Source organism: Scyliorhinus torazame, chromosome 11 (genome assembly GCF_047496885.1).
Source record: "Scyliorhinus torazame isolate Kashiwa2021f chromosome 11, sScyTor2.1, whole genome shotgun sequence".
Taxonomy (NCBI): Eukaryota; Metazoa; Chordata; class Chondrichthyes; order Carcharhiniformes; family Scyliorhinidae; genus Scyliorhinus; species Scyliorhinus torazame.
This window is the reverse complement of record NC_092717.1, coordinates 151,311,090-151,334,348: the sequence shown is the minus strand read 5'-3', so window position 1 is coordinate 151,334,348 and position 23,259 is coordinate 151,311,090. Positions and strand designations below refer to the sequence as shown.

The 23,259-nt window shown below is 47.5% G+C and overlaps 1 protein-coding gene across 2 annotated transcripts in view; it reads left to right on the top strand.

The window, feature by feature from the left end:
- Positions 1–23,259, top strand: part of colec12 (collectin sub-family member 12) — a 311,308-nt gene that overhangs the window by 254 nt on the left and 287,795 nt on the right. The window contains exons 2-3 of one of the 2 annotated variants that reach the window (XM_072467892.1): positions 589–1,325; positions 19,063–19,113. In XM_072467892.1, the coding sequence (XP_072323993.1) occupies positions 1,298–1,325; positions 19,063–19,113 (79 nt within the window). In that variant the 5' untranslated portion in view covers positions 589–1,297. Of the gene's footprint in view, positions 1–543; positions 1,326–19,062; positions 19,114–23,259 lie in introns of those variants that run through there. The other variant, XM_072467893.1, reaches the window with a different exon arrangement.

The following is a 23,259-nucleotide window of genomic DNA, read 5'->3' as shown; positions in this document are numbered from 1 at the left end:
CCGGCAGCGGAACTGAAAGTTTCGGTGTTGTGAGGTTACAGAATTAGGGAGGATTGAATTGAGGAATTTCACCCCTTAGTAAATCTGATTCCAATTGGTGTAAAGTGTGAAAAGGAAATGGACTAACTGATGGCTAGAAGACGGTCTTCCTTATGTGTTATAGTTAATAAAATCATAGAAGCTGCAGCACAAATGACCCGTTCATCACTAGAGTAGTCCAAAACTCTTCCCAATGTTTGCTGTCTCCCTCTCTTCTCTGCTGCAATCAATCCTAATCTTAAAATGCAATGGTTTCTGCCTCCACTGCTTCCTCTGGCAAAGCAGCCCATGCTTTGATAATCGTACCAAGAAACGTATTCCAACCAATCTCCTCACGCTCCTCGTGACAACCCGAAACTAATGGTTAAATGTTACTGGCTGCTCAGGCAGTATCAACATTGCACAATTTAAAAAATAAATCTCCGCTTTCTCTGCTACAGTGCAGTATAACTCCAATCTAAATGGGCAACAATGGCCTGCACATAAATAGCAACAAAATAGCAGCAAATGTCAACATAACATTCCTTATTTTGTGTTTTGTTTCGACAGTACCCGAGAGGATTTCGCAACAGTAACAGGATAAATTGTTTAGCAAAAGTGCTCGAAATACTGCCTGCAAGAGTTATGCGATGTTTTGCACTTTGAAGCCAAATGAAAACCAGATTTCGCGGCTCCAGTTTTCCTTACGAGTCACGTAGTGTGTAATACGATGCGGACATCTCGTCTATTGGGATTCTCCCAAAGCATTACCTGGGGCTCTCTCGGAATTTACGCTCATCCCCACTGTAAACAAACACAAGCAGGGCAGGCAGACGATGAAAACACGTGCTAGAGGAGAGCCGGCAGGCTGGGGACTACCTATTACGTTTTACATTTTTGTGGTCTGATTGCAGCCAGTGAGTGAAATCCTCTACTTAAAACTTTCAAAGGTCCAGACACTTTGCTCAGTGCAGCTTGTAACCCGAGCGAGCGAGACAGCATCGATTGGCGAGACATTCTCAATTCAAGTTTGCTCGCTCTTCCAATACCTTCTGGGTCCAGCGGCTGTTTAGAGTCTGAGCTTGATTATATTATTTTGCCGTTGATGGACTTTAACAAAACAATCTTTGGAAGAGACGTGTTGTACCGGAGCTAGTTACGCAATTGTATGAAACTGAGACGCAAAGTTTCACCATGGAAGCGACAAAGAAAAATTAAAGAACCTGTATAGTTTTTCTGCGCTTTTCTAGCAGGATCAGATTGTTTCCTGTTTATTTTAATGAGCCTCTTCGCCGCCAAAATGAAAGGTAGGTTCAAAGTGAGGGCGAAATGTACTTTATTTCAGAAACAGCCCACTTGTTTGTGCATTTACTGTGAGAAATCTGATGTGATTCGATGAACGTGCGTTGAAATGAATTTTGGGCTTTGTTCAGCAACTTATACATATATACACATAAATTATTAATTTAAAAATATTTTTAAAATCCTAACACGCAAAACCACTGCCATTCACAAACCGCTAAATATCAGGTTACTCTCGTTATTTGACTAGTTCTGCCCGCATGAACAAGTTGTGGATATGACACAACAGACAGAGTCTTAATATGAAAATATTAATTATCTCCAGTTAATCGTGGTGGACCTTTCCCAATACCCCCTACTTGGCGATGTGTAGGATTTCGACGCTGCTTTCTGCTGTTCCCCCTGTGTGTGAGGGGATTTGGAGAGGGGAATGCGTAAATTCTTATTCATAAATGTTCCGGAATGTTGTCCTAATGAATAATGATGGATCGCCTCTCCCAATCTGGCATCTCCACATCCCTCCAGTCATGTTGTTTACTCTACATTCTGAAAGCAGGCATTTTGACCTCGGGGTTTTGCAATGTCCTTTAATGTATTGCTTTAAAAAAAACATCTGGTAGTAATTATATGCCAGCGGTCCGAGAACCGAGTTAAAGTTATTTGGCTGTCTCGTGGCTCCCAAATCTCCCTTCAGTAAATGCAGTCTCCAGACATTGTAAAGGAAAACTTCTCGCAGAACGACACTTGGAGCAAATGGTCCCGCTTCCCCCCTCGCTTTCCAGCCCATGTCTTGGCGGATTCTAATTGAGCTTACTCATTCAGCAAACGTAACATTTTGTTGCTGCAAGATTTCTATTAAAGACCTGACTTGTCTTAATTTACAAACTCAGCAGTATTCAGACTCGGATGTTTCCCTCTGAGCACGTCTTTCTCCTTTAGAAGATTGCTACTGCCGCGGTTGGCAGCTTTGTCACTCTGTACACACACACAGCAGGGCCAAGAAATTATACTGCTTGTCACTTTTGCGCGACGAAATCTGGGTCTGATTGACCGAGAAACAGAGCAACAGCCTGACAAGTGAACTTTTGGTAAATGGTGGGGATGGATATAGGGGGGTGAGGGGAACAACCCCCTCTTGACATTTTGCCGATTTGAATTGTAGTCGGGGGTCTTGTGGTGAAGCAGTGTACCAAGGAGCTGGAAATAAAATAATGAAAATGAAAATCGCTTATTGTCACAAGTAGGCTTCAATGAAGTTACTGTGAAAAGCCTCTAGTCGCCACATTCCGGCGCCTGTTAAAGACTGGTGCAACTGGAGTCTCAATTACCTGGTCTATTTCATACCAAGGAAAATAGTTTCAAAGTGTCCTATGGATAATGAGTTGAAATTCCAAAAAGTCCCTAAATTAACATAGTTCTGTTCTTCAGCTTCAGCTTAATTAGACCTCCTCAAAATGTGCTGACTATTAGCTTCTTGGTAAAGGTATTTCTGGTTTAATGTAATGGGAGGAGGTTACCATCAGGGACCAAAAACAAATCTTTCAGTTGATGCAGCTTTTGAAACTGAACTGTGGGCAACTTCTAATCCACAGTGCAGAATCAAAGTTGTGAGAATTTTGGGCCACAGGAAAATGACAGGTGACCAGAGTTCCCAGGTCTGAAGTGGAGGTGCCCCTCCAAAACTCTGTTAACAGTCCTTGAAATCAGGTCAGGGTGTTACAAGCACCAGGCAATGACCATCTCTAACAAGGCAGAATCTAATCACCTCCCCTTGATGTTCAGTGGCATTACCAACACTGAATCCTCCACTATCATCATCCTGGGGGTTGCTATTGACCAGAAATTTGAAATGGACTAGCCGTATAAATACTGTGGTCAGAGGCTGGGAATTCTCAACTCGCTCCCCAAAGCCTGTTCACCATCTGTAAGGCACAAGTCAGGAGTGTGACAGAATATTCTCCATTTATTACAGCTCCAAAAACAATCGGGAAACTCAACACCATCCCAGACAGAGTTGCCTGCTTGATTGACACCCCATCTAACCATTAATTTGCTCCACCACTGATGGCGAATGGCAGCAGTGTGTACCACATGCAAGATGCACTGCAACAATTTGTCAAGCCTGCTCTGGCAACACTTTCCATAGATACATAGAAGATAGGAGCAGGAGGAGGCCTTTTGGCCCTTCAAGCCTGCCCCACCATTCATCACGATCATGGCTGATCATCCAACTCAATAGCCTAATCCTGCTTTCTCCCCATAGTCTTTGATCCCATTCTCCCCAAGTGCTATATCCAGCCTCCTCTTGAATATATTCAAAGTTTTAGCATCAACTACGTCCTGTGGTAATGAATTCCACAGGCTCACCACTCTTTGTGTGAAGAAATGTCTCCTTATCTCTGTCCGAAATAGTTTACCCTGAATCCTCAGGCTGTGAACCCTGGTTCTGGACACACCCATCATTGGTAACATCTTCCCTGCATCTACCCTGTCTAGTCCCGTTAAAATTTTATAAGTCTCTGTGAGATCCCCCCTCATTCTTCTGAACTCCAGTGAGAACAATCCCAACCTAGTCAATCTCTCCTCATATGACAGTCCCGCCATCCCTGGAATCAGTCTGGTAAACCTTCGCTGCACTCCCTCAAGAGCAAGAACATCCTTACGCAGAAAAGTAGACCAAAACTGCACACAATACTCCAAGTGTTGCTTCACCAAGGCCCTGTATAATTGCAGCAACACATCCCTGCTTCTATACACGAAACCTCTTGCAATGAAGGCCAACGTACCATTAGCCTTCTTTACCGCCTGCTGCACCTGCATGCTTACCTTCAGCGAATGGTGCACAAGGACACCCAGCTCCCGCTGCGCACTCCCCTCTCCCAATTTACAACCATTCAGGTAGTAATCTGCCTTCCTGTTTTTGTTTCCAAAATGAATAACCTCACACTTATCCAAATTATACTGCATCTGCCATTGGTTTGCCCACTCACCCAACCTGTCCAGATCTTGCTGTAGGATCCCTGCATTCTCGTCACAATTCACCCTCCCACCTAATTTGGTATCATCTGCAAACTTTGAGATGTTACATTTTGTTCCCTCATCCAAATCATTAATATTTATTGTGAATAGCTGTGGTCCCAGCACCGATCCTTGTGGTACCCCACTGGTTGCTGCCTGCCAATTTGAAAAGGACCCATTAATCCCTACTCTTTGTTTCCTCTCTGCCAACCAGTTTTCTATCCACCTCAATACACTTCCCCCAATCCCATGCGCTTTAATTTTGCACAATTATCTCTTATGCAGGACTTTGTCAAACCCCTTCTGAAAGTCCAAATATACCACATCGACTGGCTCCCCCATGTCAACTGTACTGGTTACCTCTTCAAAGAATTCCAACAGATTTGTCAAGCATGATTTTCCCTTCATAAATCCATGCTGACTCTGACTGATCCTGCCACTGCTTTCTAAATATTCCGCTATAAAGTCCTTGTTAAGGATTCAAGCATTTCCCCCACTACCGATGTTAGGCTTACAGGTCTATAATTCCCTGCTTTCTCTCTACCTCCCTTTTTGAATATCGGAGTGACGTGAGCTACCCTCCAATCTGCAGGGACAGTTCCAGAGTCGATAGAAGCCCGGAAGATGACCACCAATGCATCCACTATTTCCAGAGCCACCTCCTGAAGCACTCTGTGATGCAGATTCTCAGGCCCTGGAGATTTATCTGCCTTCAATCCCATCAGACTTCCCAGCACCATTTCTCTACTAATGTTGATCTCCCTCAGTTCTTCCCTCTCACTAAACCTTTCATTCTCCAACATTTCTGGAATCTGATTTTTGTCCTCATTTGTGAATACAGAACCAAAGTATGTATTCAATTGCTCAGCCATTTCTTTGTCCCTTATTATGCATTCCCCTGTTTCTGTCTGTAGTGGGTCTACATTTTTCTTTACCAACCTCTTTCTCTTCACATATCTGTAGAAACTCTTAGTGTCAGTCTTTATATTCCCTGCAGTTTCCTTTCGTACTGTACTTTCCCCTTCTTAATCAATCCCTTCGTCCTTCTTTGCTGAATTCTAAACTCCTCCCAATCCTCAGACCTATTATTTTTCTTGGCCAATCTGCATGCTTCTTCCTTGTATCGGATACTATTTCTAATTTCCTTTGTAAGCCATGGATTGGCCCTCTTACCCCCTTTGCTTTTGTGCTAGACAGGAATGAACAGTTGCTGTAGTTCCTCCATGCGTTCCTTGAATGTTTGCCATTGTCTATCCTCTGTCATCCCTTTAAGTACCTCTCCCCAATCTATCAAGACCAACTCACGCCTCATATCCTCATAGTTCCCTTTATTAGGATTCAGCACTTCTCTCTCCACCTTGATAAAAAAATTCTATCATGTGCCATGTGAGAGTACCTTTAAGAAATGGGTGTTTATGAAATGTGCCTTTCAGAAATGGAACTGCTCATGTTACTGAAGTGATGTCAGAGTGTGGGGGGAGCTGAGCTATACTTCTGCTTTTTGAGTTTCAGTTTGAGAGAGCAGCTTGGGTGGCTGTGTGTTTCCAGTGAGCTGCATGAAGAAAACAAAGGAGCTGTAGCTGAAGTAACCAAAAGCAGTAGCACGGTTGAACCCTTTCTCACTATATATATTGAATGTAACCTAATGTGCTCCTGTTTTGAAGGTTTGTTAAGTCTTTTGGATGTTAAAAGGACAGCTGAAACAATTACTTAGTCTTTGGGGGTTATCTTTGAATTAATGGGTGTTAAGATATTCAGTGGTTGTTTTAAAAAGGTTAACTTGAGTTGATAAATAAACATTGTTTTGCTTTAAAAAACACTTGTCCATTTATGCTGTACCACACCTGTAGAGTGGGCCGTGTGCTCCCCACACCACAATCTATTAATAGTTGTGGGTCAATTGAACTCCATGCTACACTTTGGGGTTCTCTAAATTCTGACCCATAACACATGTTATGGTCGCTCATCCCCAAGGGGCCTCGTACAGCCAGATTGGCAATGGTTCCCTTCTCATTACACAGTACCCGGTCTAAGATGGCCTGCTCTCTAGTTGGTTTCTCCACATATTGGTCAAGAAAACCATCCCGTATACACTCCAGGAATTCCTCCTCTACGGCATTGTGGCTAACTTGATTTGCCCAATCTATGTGAAGATTAAAATCACCCATGATCACCGATATTCCCTTATTACACGCATCTCTAATTTCTTGTTTAATGCCATTCCCAACCTCACCAGTGCAGTTTGGGGGTCTATATATGACACCAACTAATGTTTTTTGTCCCTTGGTATTTCTCAACTCTACCCATATAGATTCCACATTGTCAGAGCTAATATCCTTTCTCACTATTTTGTTAAATTACTCTTTAACCAGCAGTGCCACACCACCACCTTTTCTTTTATGCCTGTCCTTCCTAAATACTGAGAACCCTGGGACATTCAGTTCCCATCCCTGTTCAACCTGCAGCCATGTCTCCGTAATCCCAATTATATCATACCCATTGATATCTATCTGCGCGATTAGTTCATCCACTTTATTGCGAATGCTCCATGCATTAAGGCACGGAGCGTTTAAGTTTGTCTTTTAGCCTTTAAGTTTGTCTTTTAGATCTGCGACCTCTATCATCTAGCAGGACAAGAGCAGCAGATACCTTGAAACACTACCAAATTCCCCTTCAAGCCACACACTACCCTGACTTACAACCATATTGCCACTTTTGCACTGCCACTGGATCAAAATCTTGGAATTTCCTTCCCAGCAGCGCTGTGGTTGTACCAACACCACATGGACTGCAGCAGTTCGAGATGGGCAATTAGGGATGGCAACAAATGCTGGCTTAGCTAGCTACACCCACGTCCCATGAAAGAATACCTTTAAAAAACATCCTGACCCCCATCCTACTCTGCCACTGCCAAAAACCTATCACCATGTTTGAATTTCCAATTCAAACTATTGATAAATGCATATTTTGGGGATTTTTGTTCGCACAACATGAAGTGCAAAAATCTCGAGGGACACATCCCATTTACATACTTCTAGAGAACGTTGGTGCAGTTTGGCAGTGATGACGTTTAGATATCACCAAATTCAGTTGGGACACTGTTAAACCAGAACGGATACTTGTAAGCTTCCCTCTTATTGTCCATTCAGAGCCATCTTGAGAATTTGGATCTTTAGGATTATGTGGAGCTGAGGGGATAAGAATCCCAACACCAAGGATATGTCTACACTTTCAGATCCCATTAACCAGAGTATCCTGGAATGTTTTGGACATTCCTTGTTCAGATAATGAATTAGCAGTCTACTACAGAGGGTTGATATGCTTCTGAATTTACATAATCAGATGTGTGATCTGGGAGTCACCTCAACTCCAAAATGTTCACCTACTTTCCCTTGAAGGAGCATAGTCATCGGTTGATCATTAAGCAACTGACAAGTACATGTTTCAGTGCACTCTAGATGGACAGCAGGTACCATGAGTTCCTCACAATTGCAATTGAGCAGCACAGCCATAAACTGAGAGTGCAATACCAATATCCTCTTTACCACTACATGGACTCACAGCATTCGATAGTGAATGGTGGTTCCACTGGTGGGCCTTTAGCAGCAGCTCTTTGCTTTTCCAGTATATAATCATGATAGACACCGAGCCCTGAAATTCTGAGCAGGTGCCCTAATGTCTGACCTCTGTCTAGACCTTTGAACCTGAACTTGGATTGAAAGGACATTATATGCTGCTTCTATAATCACAGGATAATAAATGAAGGTCAAAGTGGTTCAGAAGACGCACCTTCTATTGAAATTACTAAGGGCCTGTGGCAGTTACTGCATTCTAAAGGCATCTTGACAAGCACATGGATAGGATGAGTATAGAGGGATACGGCACTAGGAAGTGCTGAGGGTTTTGGCCAAGGGTTGTATCAGGACCGGTACAGGCTTGGAGGGCTGAAGGGCCTGTTCCTGTGCTGTATTATTCTTTGTTCAATTCTGGAGGAACGAGCCTTTGAAGTGTCCTCTCTACACCTCTATGCCTCTTAACCTTCCTCCTGTCCTTTGAAACTCTACTTAAAACTCACCTGTTTGACCATACTTTTAGTCATCACTCTTTTTTTCACGAAGTACTTTTATTGGTTTGCATTTACTATAAATAAACAAGAACCTCGACAGAATATTAATTTTCACCACTTGGACCCTCCACGCCAACGCTAAGTGCAGTGTATCCCACCTCCTAAGATCCCCCCTGTCCTCCTCCTCCAGCTTCGTTAAGTTCCACTTATGGAGCCACATCCACTTCCCCGCTACCTGAATCCCCAAATACCTGAACATATCCCTTGCTACGGTAAATGGCATTCCCCCTAAATTAGCCCGCAGTCCCAGGTCATTCACCAGAAAAATCTTGTTTTTCCCTACATTCAGTTTGTACCCGGAGAACTCTCCAAACCTGCCCAGCAGGTCCATAATCCTTCCCATACTCTCCAGCGGATCCGAAACATACAGCAACAGGTCATCAGCATAGAGCGACACTTGATACTCACACTGTCCCCTCATAATTCCCTGCCACTCTGCCGACTCCCTAAGAGCCATCAGCAGTGGCTCTATGGCCAGCGCAAACACCAATAGCGACAGCGGGCACCCCTGCCTCATACTCCTGTGTAAGTCAAAGCTTTGCAAAGTCATATTATTCATCCTCACACTCGCCCTGGTGCCATATATAGCAACCGCGCCCGTGCCACAAATCTTGGCCCAAGCCTAAACCTTCCTAAAACCTCAAACAAGTACCACCACTCCACCCGATCAAATGCCTTCTCTGCGTCCATGGACACCGCCACCTCTGGCACCAGAGTCCCCAATGGATTCATCACTACATTCAACAAACGTCTTATCTTACTAGTGAGCTGCCTGCCCTAGACAAAGCTCGTTTGACCTTCTGCAACCACCCCCAGGACACAATCCTCCATGCTCCCTGTCAACAACTTAGCCAATACTTTCACATCCATATTCAATAGTGATATGGGCCTATATGACCAACATTTCACCGGGTCCTTCCCCTTTTTCGGGATTAGCATGATTATTACCTGCGTCAACGTCACCAGCAGCTCCCCTTCTCCAGCGCTTCATTAAACGCACCCAACCGATGTGGTGCCAGGTCAGTCGCAAATTCCTTATAAAACTCCACCGGGTACCCATCCGGCCTTCCCCAGCTTCATACCCCATGATACTATCCAGCACCTCCCTCAGCCCCATGGGCTCCTCCAAAGCCTACCTCTTTGCTTCCTCCACCTGGAGAAATTCCAGCTCGTCCAGAAACCACACCATGTCCCCCTCCTCTACCCCCTAGGGTCTGCCTCGTACAGTTCCTGGTAGTATTCCCTAAACACCTCATGTATCTTCTACAGTTCCAACACCACATCTGCAGCCCCAGTCCATACCCTCAATATTTCCCTGGATGTAGCCTGCCTCCGCAGCTGGTGCACCAGCATGCGGCTCGCCTTCTCCCCATACTCATATTGCACCCCTCTTCCCCTACAAAGTTGCCTTACCCCCACCCTGTTGTCAAATTGACCCTGCAACCTTTTCCTCCTCGCCAATCCCTCCACGGTGGGGACCCTTGAATATCCCGCGTCCATCTCCACTATCTCGCTCACTGGACCGTCATGTTCCTCCCTCCTTTCCCTATCCGGAAAATAATTTCCCCTCGGACCACTGCTTTCAATGCTTCCCAAACAATGGCCGCCGACACCGCTCCATTCTGATTTAACTCCACGTACCCCTTAATCACCACCCGCAACTTATCACAAAAACCTCCATCCGTCAACACCCCCGAGTCAAACCTCCACCCCGGCCTCTGCTCTCATAGACACATAGAAGCCACATAGAAGATAGGAGCAGGAGGAGGCCTTTTGGCCCTTCGAGCCTGCTCCACCATTTATCACGATTATGGCTGATCATCCAACTCAATGGCCTATAGACACATAAAAGTGTCCGATCTAAACCAAACCTCCAGCCAATGTGGTGTATGGTCCAAGATAACTATCCCCGCACACTCTGTCCCCTCCACCCCAACCAAAGTCTCCCAACTCACTACAAAGTAATCAATCCTCAAATACACCTTATAGACGTGCAAAAAGAAGGAATATTCCCTTCCCCCTGGGTTCTGAAAGTGCCATGGATCCATCGTACTCATTATCTCCTTAACCCCACCCAGCTCCCTCGTCATTCGTACCCTACTCATTGACCTGGAGCTCGACATATCCACCCTCGGCTCTAGGACACAATTAACATCTCCTCCCATGATCAACTGGTACGTGGCCAAATCCTGGATCGCTGCCAGCAACCCCCTCATAAAACCCACATTGTCCCAATTTGGGGCATACACATTTACCAACACCACCCTTTCCAATACCCCACTCGCAATCACATATCGCCCACCCCCTCACCTTCTTCGCACTCACAAATCCTATTTTGTTGCTAATTAAAATTGCCACTCTCCTCGATTTTGAATCAAACCCCGAGTGAAAAACCTGCCCGACCCACTCTTTCCTTAACCTAACCTGGTCCTTCACGCGGCGGTGCATCTCCTACAGAAAGACCACCCCCGCTTTCAAGCCCCTGAGGTGTGCCAACACCTGTGATCTTTTAACCGGCCCATTTGGTCCCCAAGACATTGTCATGATATCCACATTAGCATATCATGGTGCAATCACACGCACACTGATGGACAGGTAGTTGGACCAACCAACACACACACAACATCGCAGCCAATCACCAGTGAGAGCACACGCACTATAAAACAGGGAACACCACAATTCCCGCTCATTCCACCAGGAGATAGCTAGCTAGCTCAGAGCACAGAGCTCACTGCGTGCCACTCAGACATACACCATGGGCTGAGTGCCTCACCTAGATAGTGAAAGGGCTGGGTCTACAGGTTAGCTGGTGAAGCACGAACCTCAGCCAGCAGTTATTAGTTATAGTTGTACAAGACAATAAAACAGAGTTGTACCATCTGCAACCATATTGGTTCATTTGTGTATCGGAACACCCAACACGATATGATACCAGGACTGGAAACTAGCCAGCGAATGTGAGACCTACCTGCACCTCTCCAGAAATCCACCATCCTGCTCCATGGAAAACATCAGCCCGCCGCAGCCGCTCCGAATCGCTGGAAGTCTTGGCGTCAACTGGAAGCTGTTTAAACAGCGCTTCCAGCTCTTCCTAGAAGCCACAGACAGGGAGAACGCATAGGACACCAGGAAGATCGCCCTCCTCCTCTCCACGGCGGTGCAACACGCCATCCACATCTACAACTCCCTGGCATTCGCGGAAGGCGAGGACAAGACAAAATACAAGACGGTCCTTCTAAAGTTGAGGAACACTTCAGCGTGGAAGTTAATGAGAGCTTCGCAAGGTACCTCTTCCAGCAGCGCCTGCAGGGTAAGGATGAGCCTTTTCAATCTTATTTGACACACCTCCGTATCCGCGCGCAGTCCTGCGTCTATGAGGCCACCTCCGACTCCATGATTCGGGATCAGATAGTTTTTGGGGTCACCTCGGACACCCTACGCCAGCAGCTCCTCAAAATAAAGCGCCTCACCCTAGCGACTGCCATCGAGACGTGCGTCCTCCCCGAAAACACGACCAGCCGGTACCCCCAAATCCAGGCGGCCGAATCGGCATGGCAGGGGTCCTACGAGGCCGAAAGGGTCCAGTCAATCGAGTTCCTCCCAGTCCGCGGCCCGGACGAGGGCGGCCATTTCGCGCGCTTTCCGAGGCCTCCCGTGCTTGTACGCGCCAAAAGAGGGGACGTCGACGCAGAGGGACGGGATGCGCAGGCGCGCTCTACGCAGGACCGCACCGCATGCGCGGTGGCGCAATGAGCGCCATGACGTCACGATGTGCGGCAACTGTGGATCCGCAACATTAAAGTGGCAATGTCCAGCCAAAGCGCGACAATGCCTCCTCTGTGGCAGGATGGGCCACTACGCTGCCTGCTGTCGAGCAGCCCCCATACACTGAGTCATATCCTGACAACATGCAGACCTGTGATACCGACGACCGGGAACCCTTCCGCGTTGCGGTAATAAACAAGAACCGGATGTTCCCAAGTCGGAACCACCAGCCGATGCTAGTGGACAGCATTGATCCGGGCGATGAGTGGTGTGCCACCCTAACGGTCAACCCGAATTCGTTGCCCACCTGATAGACTTGACTTATGAGCCTGTTAGCACATTGGATTCACTGAATTGTTTTACAGTACTGTTAACGTGTTTCTTTCTTGTCGTTCCAGAAGTTCTCTCTCGTTGTTTGCTGATTACACTTGTTTTGTTTATTGTACAACCTCGTTGCTCTGTTGCACCTGACACCTTCCTCTGTATATAGTTTAGCCTCATGTACATGTTGTAAATATTGCACACACACATACTCAGATGCACTCAGTACACACTAATATTTATTAGCATGTAGGCACATATCCTTGTGAAAAGGGGGGATGTCATGATATCCACATTAGCATATCATGGTGCAATCACACACACACACTGATGGACAGGTAGTTGGACCAACCAACACACACACAACATCGCAGCCAATCACCAGTGAGAGCACACGCACCATAAAACAGGGAACACCACAGTTCCCGCTCATTCCACCAGGAGATAGCTCAGAGCACAGAGCTCACAGCGTGCCACTCAGACATAGACCATGTGCTGAGTGCCTCACCTAGATAGTGAAAGGGCTGGGTCCACAGGTTAGCTGGTGAAGCACGAACATCAGCCAGCAGTTTTATTAGTTATAATTGTACAAGACAATAAAACAGAGCTGTACCATCTGCAACCGTGTTGGTTCATTTGTGTATCGGAACACCCAACACGACAGACATTCCACGTTACCAGCCTTACCGGACGCTTACTCCTCCAATTCCCTCTACCGTCCGTCATCTTCCCCACTTGACTCCAGCCGCGTTAATTACACCCTGTACCTAGCCCATCCCAGATGACCCCCTTCTCCGCCCCGACCATGTAATCTCTCATCCCCTGTCACATCATAACAACCTCACCCCTCCCCCTCCTGGCCACCCCTCTCTGCCTTCTCCCCCACCACCCCACTTCTGTTCACCAGCATTACTTGCTAGCGTGGCAGCCCCTGCCCAAAGGCACTTCCCAATGACCTCCCCTCCCCCTACTCCTCAGCTCAAGGAAGAAGGCGCCCTGCTGACCTTACCCCCCCCCCCCCCACCCAAACAAAGACTCCTCCTGAACTCCAGGCCACCTCCCCCCAAAAGCAAACAAACAAATGCTAAACACAAACAGTCCCATAAAACAGGAGGGGTGAATGAGAACATCCATCCCCACATAAACTTTTCACTCCTACCACCCCTTCCAATCCCAACAGCAAACACAAAAAAAGATCCCCTCCAAACCGGAGGGAACGAACATCCCCCAATCCCTACCGCCACTTCAAACATGCTCCAACCATTACAAAATGCCAGCACCCCGGTTCCAAAGCATTGACTACTCAGTTCACCCCCAGTTTATGCTCCTTTATGAAATCTTCGGCCGCTTCTGGGGTCTCGAAATAATACTCCTGGCCTTCAAACGTCACCCATAATTTTGCCGGGTACAGCACCCCAAACCTGATCTGCCACTGGTTCAGCACCGCCTTGGCCTTGTTAAACCCTGCCCACCGCTTCGCCAACTTGGCTCCGATGTCCTGATAAATTTGGACCTTGTTTCCCTCCCATTTGCAGGTATGCTTCTCCCTGGCCCAATGCAAAGTTTTCTCCTTATAGAACATATAGTGCAGAAGGAGGCCATTCGGCCCATCGAGTCTGCAGCGACCCACTTAAGCTATCACTTCCACCCTATCCCCATAACCCAATAACCCCTCCTAACCTTTTTGGTCATTAAGGGCAATTTATCATGGCCAATCAACCTAACCTGCACGTCTTTGGACTGTGGGAGAAAACCGGAGCACCCGGAGGAAACCCACGCAGACACGGGGGGAACGTCAGCCATACGTATCATATGGATGCGCCCCTGCACTCTGGAGTTTCCCTTTGTTTAGGGTCCATCCAAGATGGCCACCGTTGCTATCTTTGTTCCTACCATCTCCATGTGTGACCTGTTGTAACCAGCATTCTACCCTCCTTCCCCATCCCCTTCCCCCACCTATTCCCCGATCCCTTCCCTGGGCCCCGCCACCCTTATGAGCCCCCCCTTTTTCCTCCTCCACCTCTGCCCCCGACTTGTTGCTTTGTCCCCCCTTTCTGCCAGGCGCACTCTCGCTTTCGAGAGCTACGCCATGGATCCCCCTCTCTTACTTCCATTTCCGAGCATGCTCACCAGTAGCTCCCCCCGAGAGCGTCTCTTCCTACCCTCCTACTCTCTGCCCGTTTTGTTCTCCCCCCCCCCCCCCCCCCCCTCCCTTTTTGTTTTGGCATACCTCTGTCTTCTCTCCGCCCCCTCCAGGACCTGCAGGTGTTCAGCACAAAGAGTGAAGAAACATTGTTGATGGTCCATATGTGTCCATTATTGCTATCTTCCCAGCCTGTTTTCCAGTTGAACTCGTCTGCATCTCCCAGCGTGTTAAACAATTATTCTTTATTGCCATATGTCACACAGAGTCTTGCCGGGTACAGCATTCTGAACCACACCTTCTTCTTGAATAAAGGTGCCTTGGCCCTATTGAACTCCGTCTGGCACTTGACCAGGTCTATTCTGTAGCCACAGTATTTATATAGCTGGGTGGGGGAGGTTGGAGGCCAGTAGAGGGAGCCAACAGTGGGATTGAACGTAGAGGCAGGAGTGGCCGGGGTCAGCATGAGTCAGCTGACTTACGGGAGAGTAATGGGGGGGGAATTGGGGTTAAGTGGATGCTTGACTTGGGAGAGGGGGATCGAGGGGATGGGGGGGGGGGGGAGGGCTGAGATGCTGCTTTGCTGGCTGTAGGGGAAGCAACTTTTGAAGTCAAAGGAGGAGTCAGGACGGGGAGCCTCCGGCTGGGGGGGCTGGAGTGTGCGGGAGGCGCGGACACGTGGCTGGCCTAAAAAAGGGGATGGTTAGTCGGTGGGGGGGGGTAATCAACCCTCCGACCAGGCTGATCACGTGGAACGTGAGGGGCCTGAATGGGCCGGTCAAGAGGGCCCGTGTGTTCTCGCACTTAATGGGGCCTAAAGGCAGATGTAGCCATGCTACAAGAAACGCATCTGAAGCTCGCTGATCAAACTAGGCTGAGGAAGGGATGGGTGGGGCAGGTCTTTCACTCGGGGCTGGATGCGAAGACCGGGGTGTCGCAATCTTGGTGAACAAACGGGTGGAATTTGAGGCGGGAGATATTATGGCGGATAAAGAGGGTAGATATATTATGGTGAGTGGCAAGCTGCAGGGGGCCCTGGTGGTGCTAGTGAACGTGTATGCCCCGAATTGGGACGATGCGGATTTTATGAAGCGAATGTTGAGTAAAATCCCGGACCTGGAGCCATGCAGTCTGGTAATGGGGGGGTGGGGACTTTAACACGGTCCTGGACCCGGCACTGGACTGGTCCTGAGGGGGTTCATGGACCAGATGGGGGGAGTGGACCCGTGGAGATTCGCTCGACCAAAGGCAAAGGAGTTTTCTTTCTTCTCCCACGTCCACAAAGTGTACTCGCGGATCGATTATTTCGAGGTGAGCAGGGCGCTAATCCCGAGAGTGGAGGGGGTCGAGTACTCAGCCATTGTGGTCTCGGACCATGCTCCGCACTGGGTGGAGTTGAGGTTGGGGGCGGAGAAAGGCCAATGCCCACTATGCAGACTGGACGTAGGACTATTGGCGGATGAGGAGGTCTGTGGGCGGATTAGGAGGAGTATCCAAAACTATGTGGCGACCAATGATACAGGGGAGGTTTCAGTAGGTATGGTCTGGGAGGCGCTGAAGGCAGTTATCAGGGGGGAGCTAATTTCTATCAGGGCCCACAGAGGGAAGAGGGATAGGATGGAGAGGGAGAGGTTGGTGGGGGAGATACTAAGGGTGGACAGGAGGTATGCGAAGTCCCCCGAGGAGGGGCTGCTGAAGGAGCGCCGGAGCCTGCAGGCGGAATTTGTGAGTCAGAACCCCCGGAGGGGAGGGAGGGGATGAAGCAATTCCTGGACCAATTGAGGTTTCCAAAGGTGGAGGAGGAGCTGGTGGAGGGATTAGGGGCCCCGATTGAGTTGGAAGAGTTGGTTAAAGGTTTGGAGGGTATGCAGTCGGGCAAGGCTCTGGGACCGGACGGATATCCTGTTGAATTCTACAGGAAATTCTCAGAGCTATTGAGCCCGCTATTGTTGAGAACCTTCAACGAGGCTAAGGAAAGGGGAACCCTTCCCCCGAAGGTGTCGCGGGCCTTGATTTCGCTCATCCTTAAACGAGATAAGGACCTGTTGCAATGCGGCTCCTACAGGCCGCTATCGCTCCTTAATGTAGATGCGAAACTATTGGCCAAGATACTGGCCACTAGAATTGAGGACTGTGTCCCGGGGGTGATTAATGAGGACCAGACGGGGTTTGTCAAGGGCAGGCAGCTGAACACGAATGTGCGGAGGCTCTTGAACGTGATCATGATGCCCTCGGAAGGACGGGATGCAGAAGTGGTGGCTGCAATGGATGCGGAAAAAGCCTTTGATCGGGTGGAGTGGGAGTACCTGTGGGAAGTGTTAGGCAGATTTGGATTTGGCGAGCAATTTATAGGGTGGGTCAAATTACTGTATCAGGCCCCCGTAGCGAATGTGTTCATGAACCGACTGCGGTCAGAGTACTTTAGGTTACATCAAGGAACGATGCACCCCCTGTACCCCCTGCTGTTTGCCCTGGTAATCGAGCCGTTGGCCATGGCGCTGAGGATGTCTAGAAACTGGAGGGGGCTGGTTCGTGGTGGGGAGGAGCATCGTGTTTCACTGTACACGGATGACCTGCTCCTGTATATTTCAGATCCGTTGGAGGGGATGGGGGAGGTCATGCAGACCCTAAAAGATTTCGGGGATTTCTCGGGGTATAAGTTGAATGTCGAGAAAAGCGAGCTTTTTGTGATCCATGCGAGGGGCCAGGAAAAGAGACTGGGAGAGCTCCCGCTCAAGATGGTGGAGAGGAGCTTTTGCTATTTGGGCATTCAGGTGGCTAAGAGTTGGATGCCCTACACAAGCTCAACCTAACTCGGCTGGTGGATCAGATGGAGGGGGACTTTAAGAGGTGGGACATGCTCCCACTTTCCTTGGTGGGCAGGGTGCAGTCCGTGAAGATGACGGTCCTCCCCAGGTTCTTGTTTGTCTTCCAGTGCCTTCCCATCCTCATCCCCAAGTCCTTCTTCAAGCGGGTGAACAGGATTATCACAGGATTTGTGTGGGCAAACAAGACCCCGCGAGTTAAAAGACTGTTCTTAGAGCGCAGTCGGGTCGGGGGGGGGGGGGGTGGTGGCTGGTGCTGCCGAACTTCTGCAGCTATTATTGGGCAGCGAACATATCCATGATTCCGAAATGGGTAGTAGAGGGGGGGCGGCGTGGAAGCGGCTTCAGGCGGCGTCTTGCAGGGATACTAGCTTGGGGGCACTGGTAACGGCACCGCTGCCACTCTCGCTGGCACGGTACACCATGAGCCTGGTGGTGATGGCCACACTGAGGATCTGGGGTCAGTGGAGAAGGCACAGGGAGGAGGTAGGGGCCTCAGTCTGGACCCCAATACGAAACAACCACCGGTTCGTCCCGGGTAGAATAGACGGAGGGTTTCTAAGCTGGCACAGAGCGGGTATCAACAGGATGGGGGACTTGTTTATAGATGGGACTTTCTCTAGCCTGAATGCGCTGGAGGAGAAATTCAATTTGCCCCCGGGGAATATCTTTCGGTACCTGCAAGTCCGCGCTTTCTTGAAGAAGCAGGTGGTGGAATTTCCGCTGCTACCTTCCCGCAGGATACAGGACAGGGTGGTCTCGGGCATGTGGGTAGGAGACGGAAAGGTATCAGACATATACCAGGAGCTGCAGGAGGCGGAGGAGGCCTCAGCGGAGCTGCTGAAGGGTAAGTGGGAGGAAGAGCTGGGTGAGGAGCTGGATAAGGGCCTGTGGGCGGATGCCCTGGGCAGGGTCAATTCCTCCTCATTTTGTGCCAGGCTTAGCTTGATTCAGTTTAAGGTGGTCCACCGGGCGCATATGACAGCGGCAAGAATGAGCAAGTTCTTTGGGGTGGAGGACAGATGTGTGAGGTGTTCAGGGAGCCCAGCAAACCATGTCCATATGTTTTGGGCATGCCTGGCGCTTGAAGAATTCTGGCGAGGTTTTGCAAAGGTTATGTCCAAGGTCTTGGACACTCGGGTAAAGCCGAGTCTGGGGATAGCGATATTTGGGGTGTCCGAAGATCCGGGAGTGCAGGAGCCGAAAGAGGCCGGAGTCCTGGCCTTTGCCTCGTTGGTAGCCCGGAGACGGATCTTGTTAATGTGGAGGGATGCGAAACCCCCAAGTGTGGAGACTTGGGTTAGTGACATGGCTGGGTTTGGAGAGGATAAAGTTTGTCTTGAGAAGGTCCTTGCTGGGGTTCTCCAGGCGGTGAGTGAGGATCATGACTGCCTCATAAAGGATGTACAGGACTTGAAGCAGTTCATTATTCTCCTTAATAGCTTGATGCAGAATGCATAAAGCCAGTCTTTGTATTCTTCTGCCTGCATTTGTTAATACCATGTTCTGATTTATTGCACTGATTAAACTATTTGTTTTAACAGACGACTACAGTGAAGAAGAGGAAGTGCATTCAATGGGTTACAAGAGGTTTGGTGAGTACCAATTATCAACAAAGTCTTCAAAACCAATGACTTGTTTAAGGTCACACAGAACCTGAGAAAAATGGGAGGCGGGAATGGCTGTGGATGGGCCGGAGAATCGAGCAGGAGACTTAAAACGGCTTTCACGCCAACAGAAAGTCCCGTTCAATTGTCCCTGCCCTCGATGTAATGTGGATCCCAACTTTAAAAGCCAGGATCCCCATTTATATCTGCTTGAATATACATATCAGGCATTTACGCTTGATTGCCCCCGCGTTATTCACATTGGCATGGGGTATTCCTTTTACTTTGAAAAATAATTGGAAAATTCCACCCATTGGATTTGTCAGTAAAAACAGATTTTTTGATGTGAGTCAAGAACTCTTTACTGGAATAAATCCAGTGCAATTTCCTGAGTATTAAATCAGATGTATCTGAGAGAGGCGGGAATAGAATTACATGTGATTTAAGGAGTATCACAGGACAACACCTTTGAGACTGGTTCTGGGAACAGATTCTATGAACATTTCAAGTCAAATTTATCGAAGGATTTTATTTATAAGCAACGTTAGAGGGATGAGTCTTTCTGGCAAAATCTATTTCAGAATTCAGTATATCTCACATCAATGGATAGTTGTTCTTGAAGTTAAGATTCTACTACTGTTCTATTCTCTCTGTTGTGATGACCTTTGTCTTAGAAGCAGCACGGTAAGGAAAATAATCTTTGAAATGCCTGTGTAAGCTGTAATTGTTTTTAAGAATGTTTGAAAATTACATTTGAGAATTTGCACAAATTGTAAAGGGATTAATTGCAATTGTTTTGGATAATAAACACTGGTCTATGTGACCTGGTGACCCTCACCCTGGAAGCAGTAACACCAGGATGGCAGTTAAGACCTAAAACTGTATGACCAGACAAAAAGGAGCGTTGTGGACAAATGAGGGCTGCAGAAGAGGGGGGAACAGAGAAGGCTCATTTACCTGGGGTTGTATGTGCATAATGCAGTTAAACAGAACAGAAAGCTGAAGAAAGAGTTCGAGCAGAGATTGTGAATTGGACATTTTACTGCTGCTGCTGAGTTTTGTGAGAATCAACCAGACCATTTAACATGGTTTATTAAAGAGGTGGGCTAAAGGAATCTCTGGGGAATCTGAGCCATCAAGCATGCTACAAATCTAGCCACGGAGGGTCCGGATTGTGCCATTTGGATGATGACCATATAGCTACCGATGAATGCGACTTGAGGGCAGAATTGACTGAGTGGAAAGGTGAGAGATCCTGGGCGGGATTTGCTGGGTGTTCGCGCCAGCGGGAAATTCCAGTACCATGCCAGCGCAAGGGTTTCCCGGCATCAAGGGGTGCTGTCAATGGGAAATCTCGTTGACAGTGGCAGGACCTGTAGATCCCACTGGCAAGCACCCCCCCCTTCCCCTGAAAAACGTACAGTGGGGTGGTCAGTAACTCCTGCCCCCTATGTGCCTGAGGCTGAGTTAGAGATCTTTGAAACTCAATTGTGGTAACACGTCTGTGGGGAGTGATGCAGGTGCTTACGGTTATGAAAGATGTATCTTTGTTGTATTGGCAACAGAAAGGAAATTTATCTTTTTATCTGAAGTGTCATTTGCCTGTTAATTTATGTTCAATTTGCATTGGTTATGATTTGCGTGAAAGTAAAAGCTACAAAAAGTGTAATTCTGTTGATAATTTCTTCATTCGGGGGTTATTCAGTTAATTTTGGTTCCCCTGCATGGGGATTGTAACACTCTGGAAACATATTCATTAAAATGGCTTTTTTCCCCAGTGGTTTATGCACAAGGGGCAGCATAATAATAAGATTGGTGCAAAGTGCTGTTTTGATCACTACTTCAAACTTCGTGGGCGGGATTCTCCGTCCTGTCGCACCAGTTTTCCGGTGCGGCGTATCCCCGCCAGCAGCAGGATTCTCCGTCCTGCCAACCGGCCAATGGGATTTCCCATTGTGGTCAGCCCCACGCCATCGGGAAATCCCCCGGTTTGGGTGCACTGCCGGCGCAACGGAGAATCCCGACAGCGGAGAATCCAGCCTTATTTTTCAATAATTCTAATAAAACCTATGGTAATAATATAACAACCACACTGTGCATTAATGCAGAGGTTGATACTAAGTTTGACATAGTGGGCATTCCTGGCCTCAGGATTGCAGGCGTGCAGGGAGGGCTGTGAAAATATCAGGAAATCACATTGGGATGGCTCTCTGACACACTCCCACTGCTGACAAGGTTTCCAGTCGCAAGCAAGGATCTGGAATTCTGACAACCTTAATTTCATCTATAACTATTTATAGCTATTACCAATACTTTAGAAGAAGAGAAACATACTGAAAGGTAGCTTCTGCGCTGCTAAGGAAACGTTTATAATGCAGCACATTATAGCTGCAGCAGGAGGATTTGTTTTCATTCGTTCATGAGAATTCAGAATGTCCAATTCACCTAATAAGTGCATCTTTCGGGAGTTGTGGGAGGAAACCGGAGCGCCTGGAAGAAATCCACGCAGACAACGTGCAGACTCAGACAGTGATCCAAGTGGGAATCAAACCTGGGAATCCACTGAAGCAACAGATCTAATCATTGTGCTACCGTTAAGAGTCAACCACATTTTGTAGGTCTGGAGTCACGTGTAGGTCAGACCAGGTAAGGATGACAGATCTCCTTCCCTAAAGGACATTAGTGAACCAGGTGGGTTTTTATGACAATCAATAATAGTTTCATCATCATCATTAGACATTTAATTCAAGATTTTTATTGAATTCGAATTTCACCATTTCCATTGCGGGATTCGAATCCAGGTCCCCAGAGTATTACCCTGGGTTTCTGGTTTACTAGTCCAATGACAATACCAATACGCCACCGCCTCCTCCGGTCTTAATTGTAGCTTTTCATTACAAAAGCTAAGCTTTGATCACGCATTTATATAAAAATATCCAAACTAAATTGTGGCATGTTCTCTGATCAGCCTCGTATTTTGCCTCTCTAAAGATCCTGAAGTGGATGACGAATCTCATTTACAATAAATGGAATCCCAAATTTGTATAATTCTAACTTAATGCGTGAAGGGTCATTTTTCTGACCAGTAACCGCTTTTTAAAAAAATGATCGAACTGGTGGTTTCTCTGTTCAAAGCACTTTGGTTGTCAATCCATTGCCCCCAAGGCGTGTCTGAACAAAATAAAGAACTTGCACCATGACTGGCATCAAAGGTTTGGACAGATTTAGGCAGCCAATAATCCACAAAGAACAGTACGGGCTCATTCCCTTCACCTTTGAAAAACAAGGTGGTTCACAACAAACCATCCACTGTCAGAGAAGGCTAAAGAGAAAGCCTCATAATCCTCGCTGCATTGAGAATTTTCTGATTCACAATGGCACTTTTGTAATATCAGTTATCAATTTTATAAATATAACAATCGACCAACCATTGAAGTCTCTGGGATCAGGTAATGTTGGTGGTGGAAGTAGTCAAGCATTGCAATATGCGAGAGTGAATGAGTTTGGTGCTTGTTCATATTTCAGATGAAAACACACCAAACAAACATGCTGTATTTCAAATTCCAACTGTACAAGCAGCATGGAAAGAAGGCTGCATTATTTGCTCAAAGAATAAAATAAATCTGCCACATTGGATTGGATTGGTCTATTGTCACGTGTACCGAGGTACAGTGAAATTATTGTTCTCTGTGCAGCTCAAACAGATCATTCCGTTCATGAAAAGAAAATACATAATAGGGCAAACATAAAATACACAATGTAAGTACATCGACACAGGCATCGGGTGAAGCATACAGGACTGTATTACTACTCGGTAGAGAAGATGTGTGAAGAGATCAAATCAGTCCATAAGAGGGTCGCTTAGTAGTCTGGTAACAGAGGGGAAGAAGCTGTTTTTGAATCTGTTAATGCGTGTTCTCAGACTTTTTTATCTCCTGCCCGATGGAAGAAGTTGAAAGAGTGAATAAGGATGAGAGGGGTTCTTTGATTATGCTGCCCGCTTTCCCACGGCAGAGGGAGGTGTAGACAGTCAATGAATGGGAGACGGGTTTGTGTGAGGGTCTGGGCAGTTTACGATCCGCTGTAGTTTCTTGCGGTCTTGGGCTGAGCAGTTGCCATACCAAGCTGTGATGC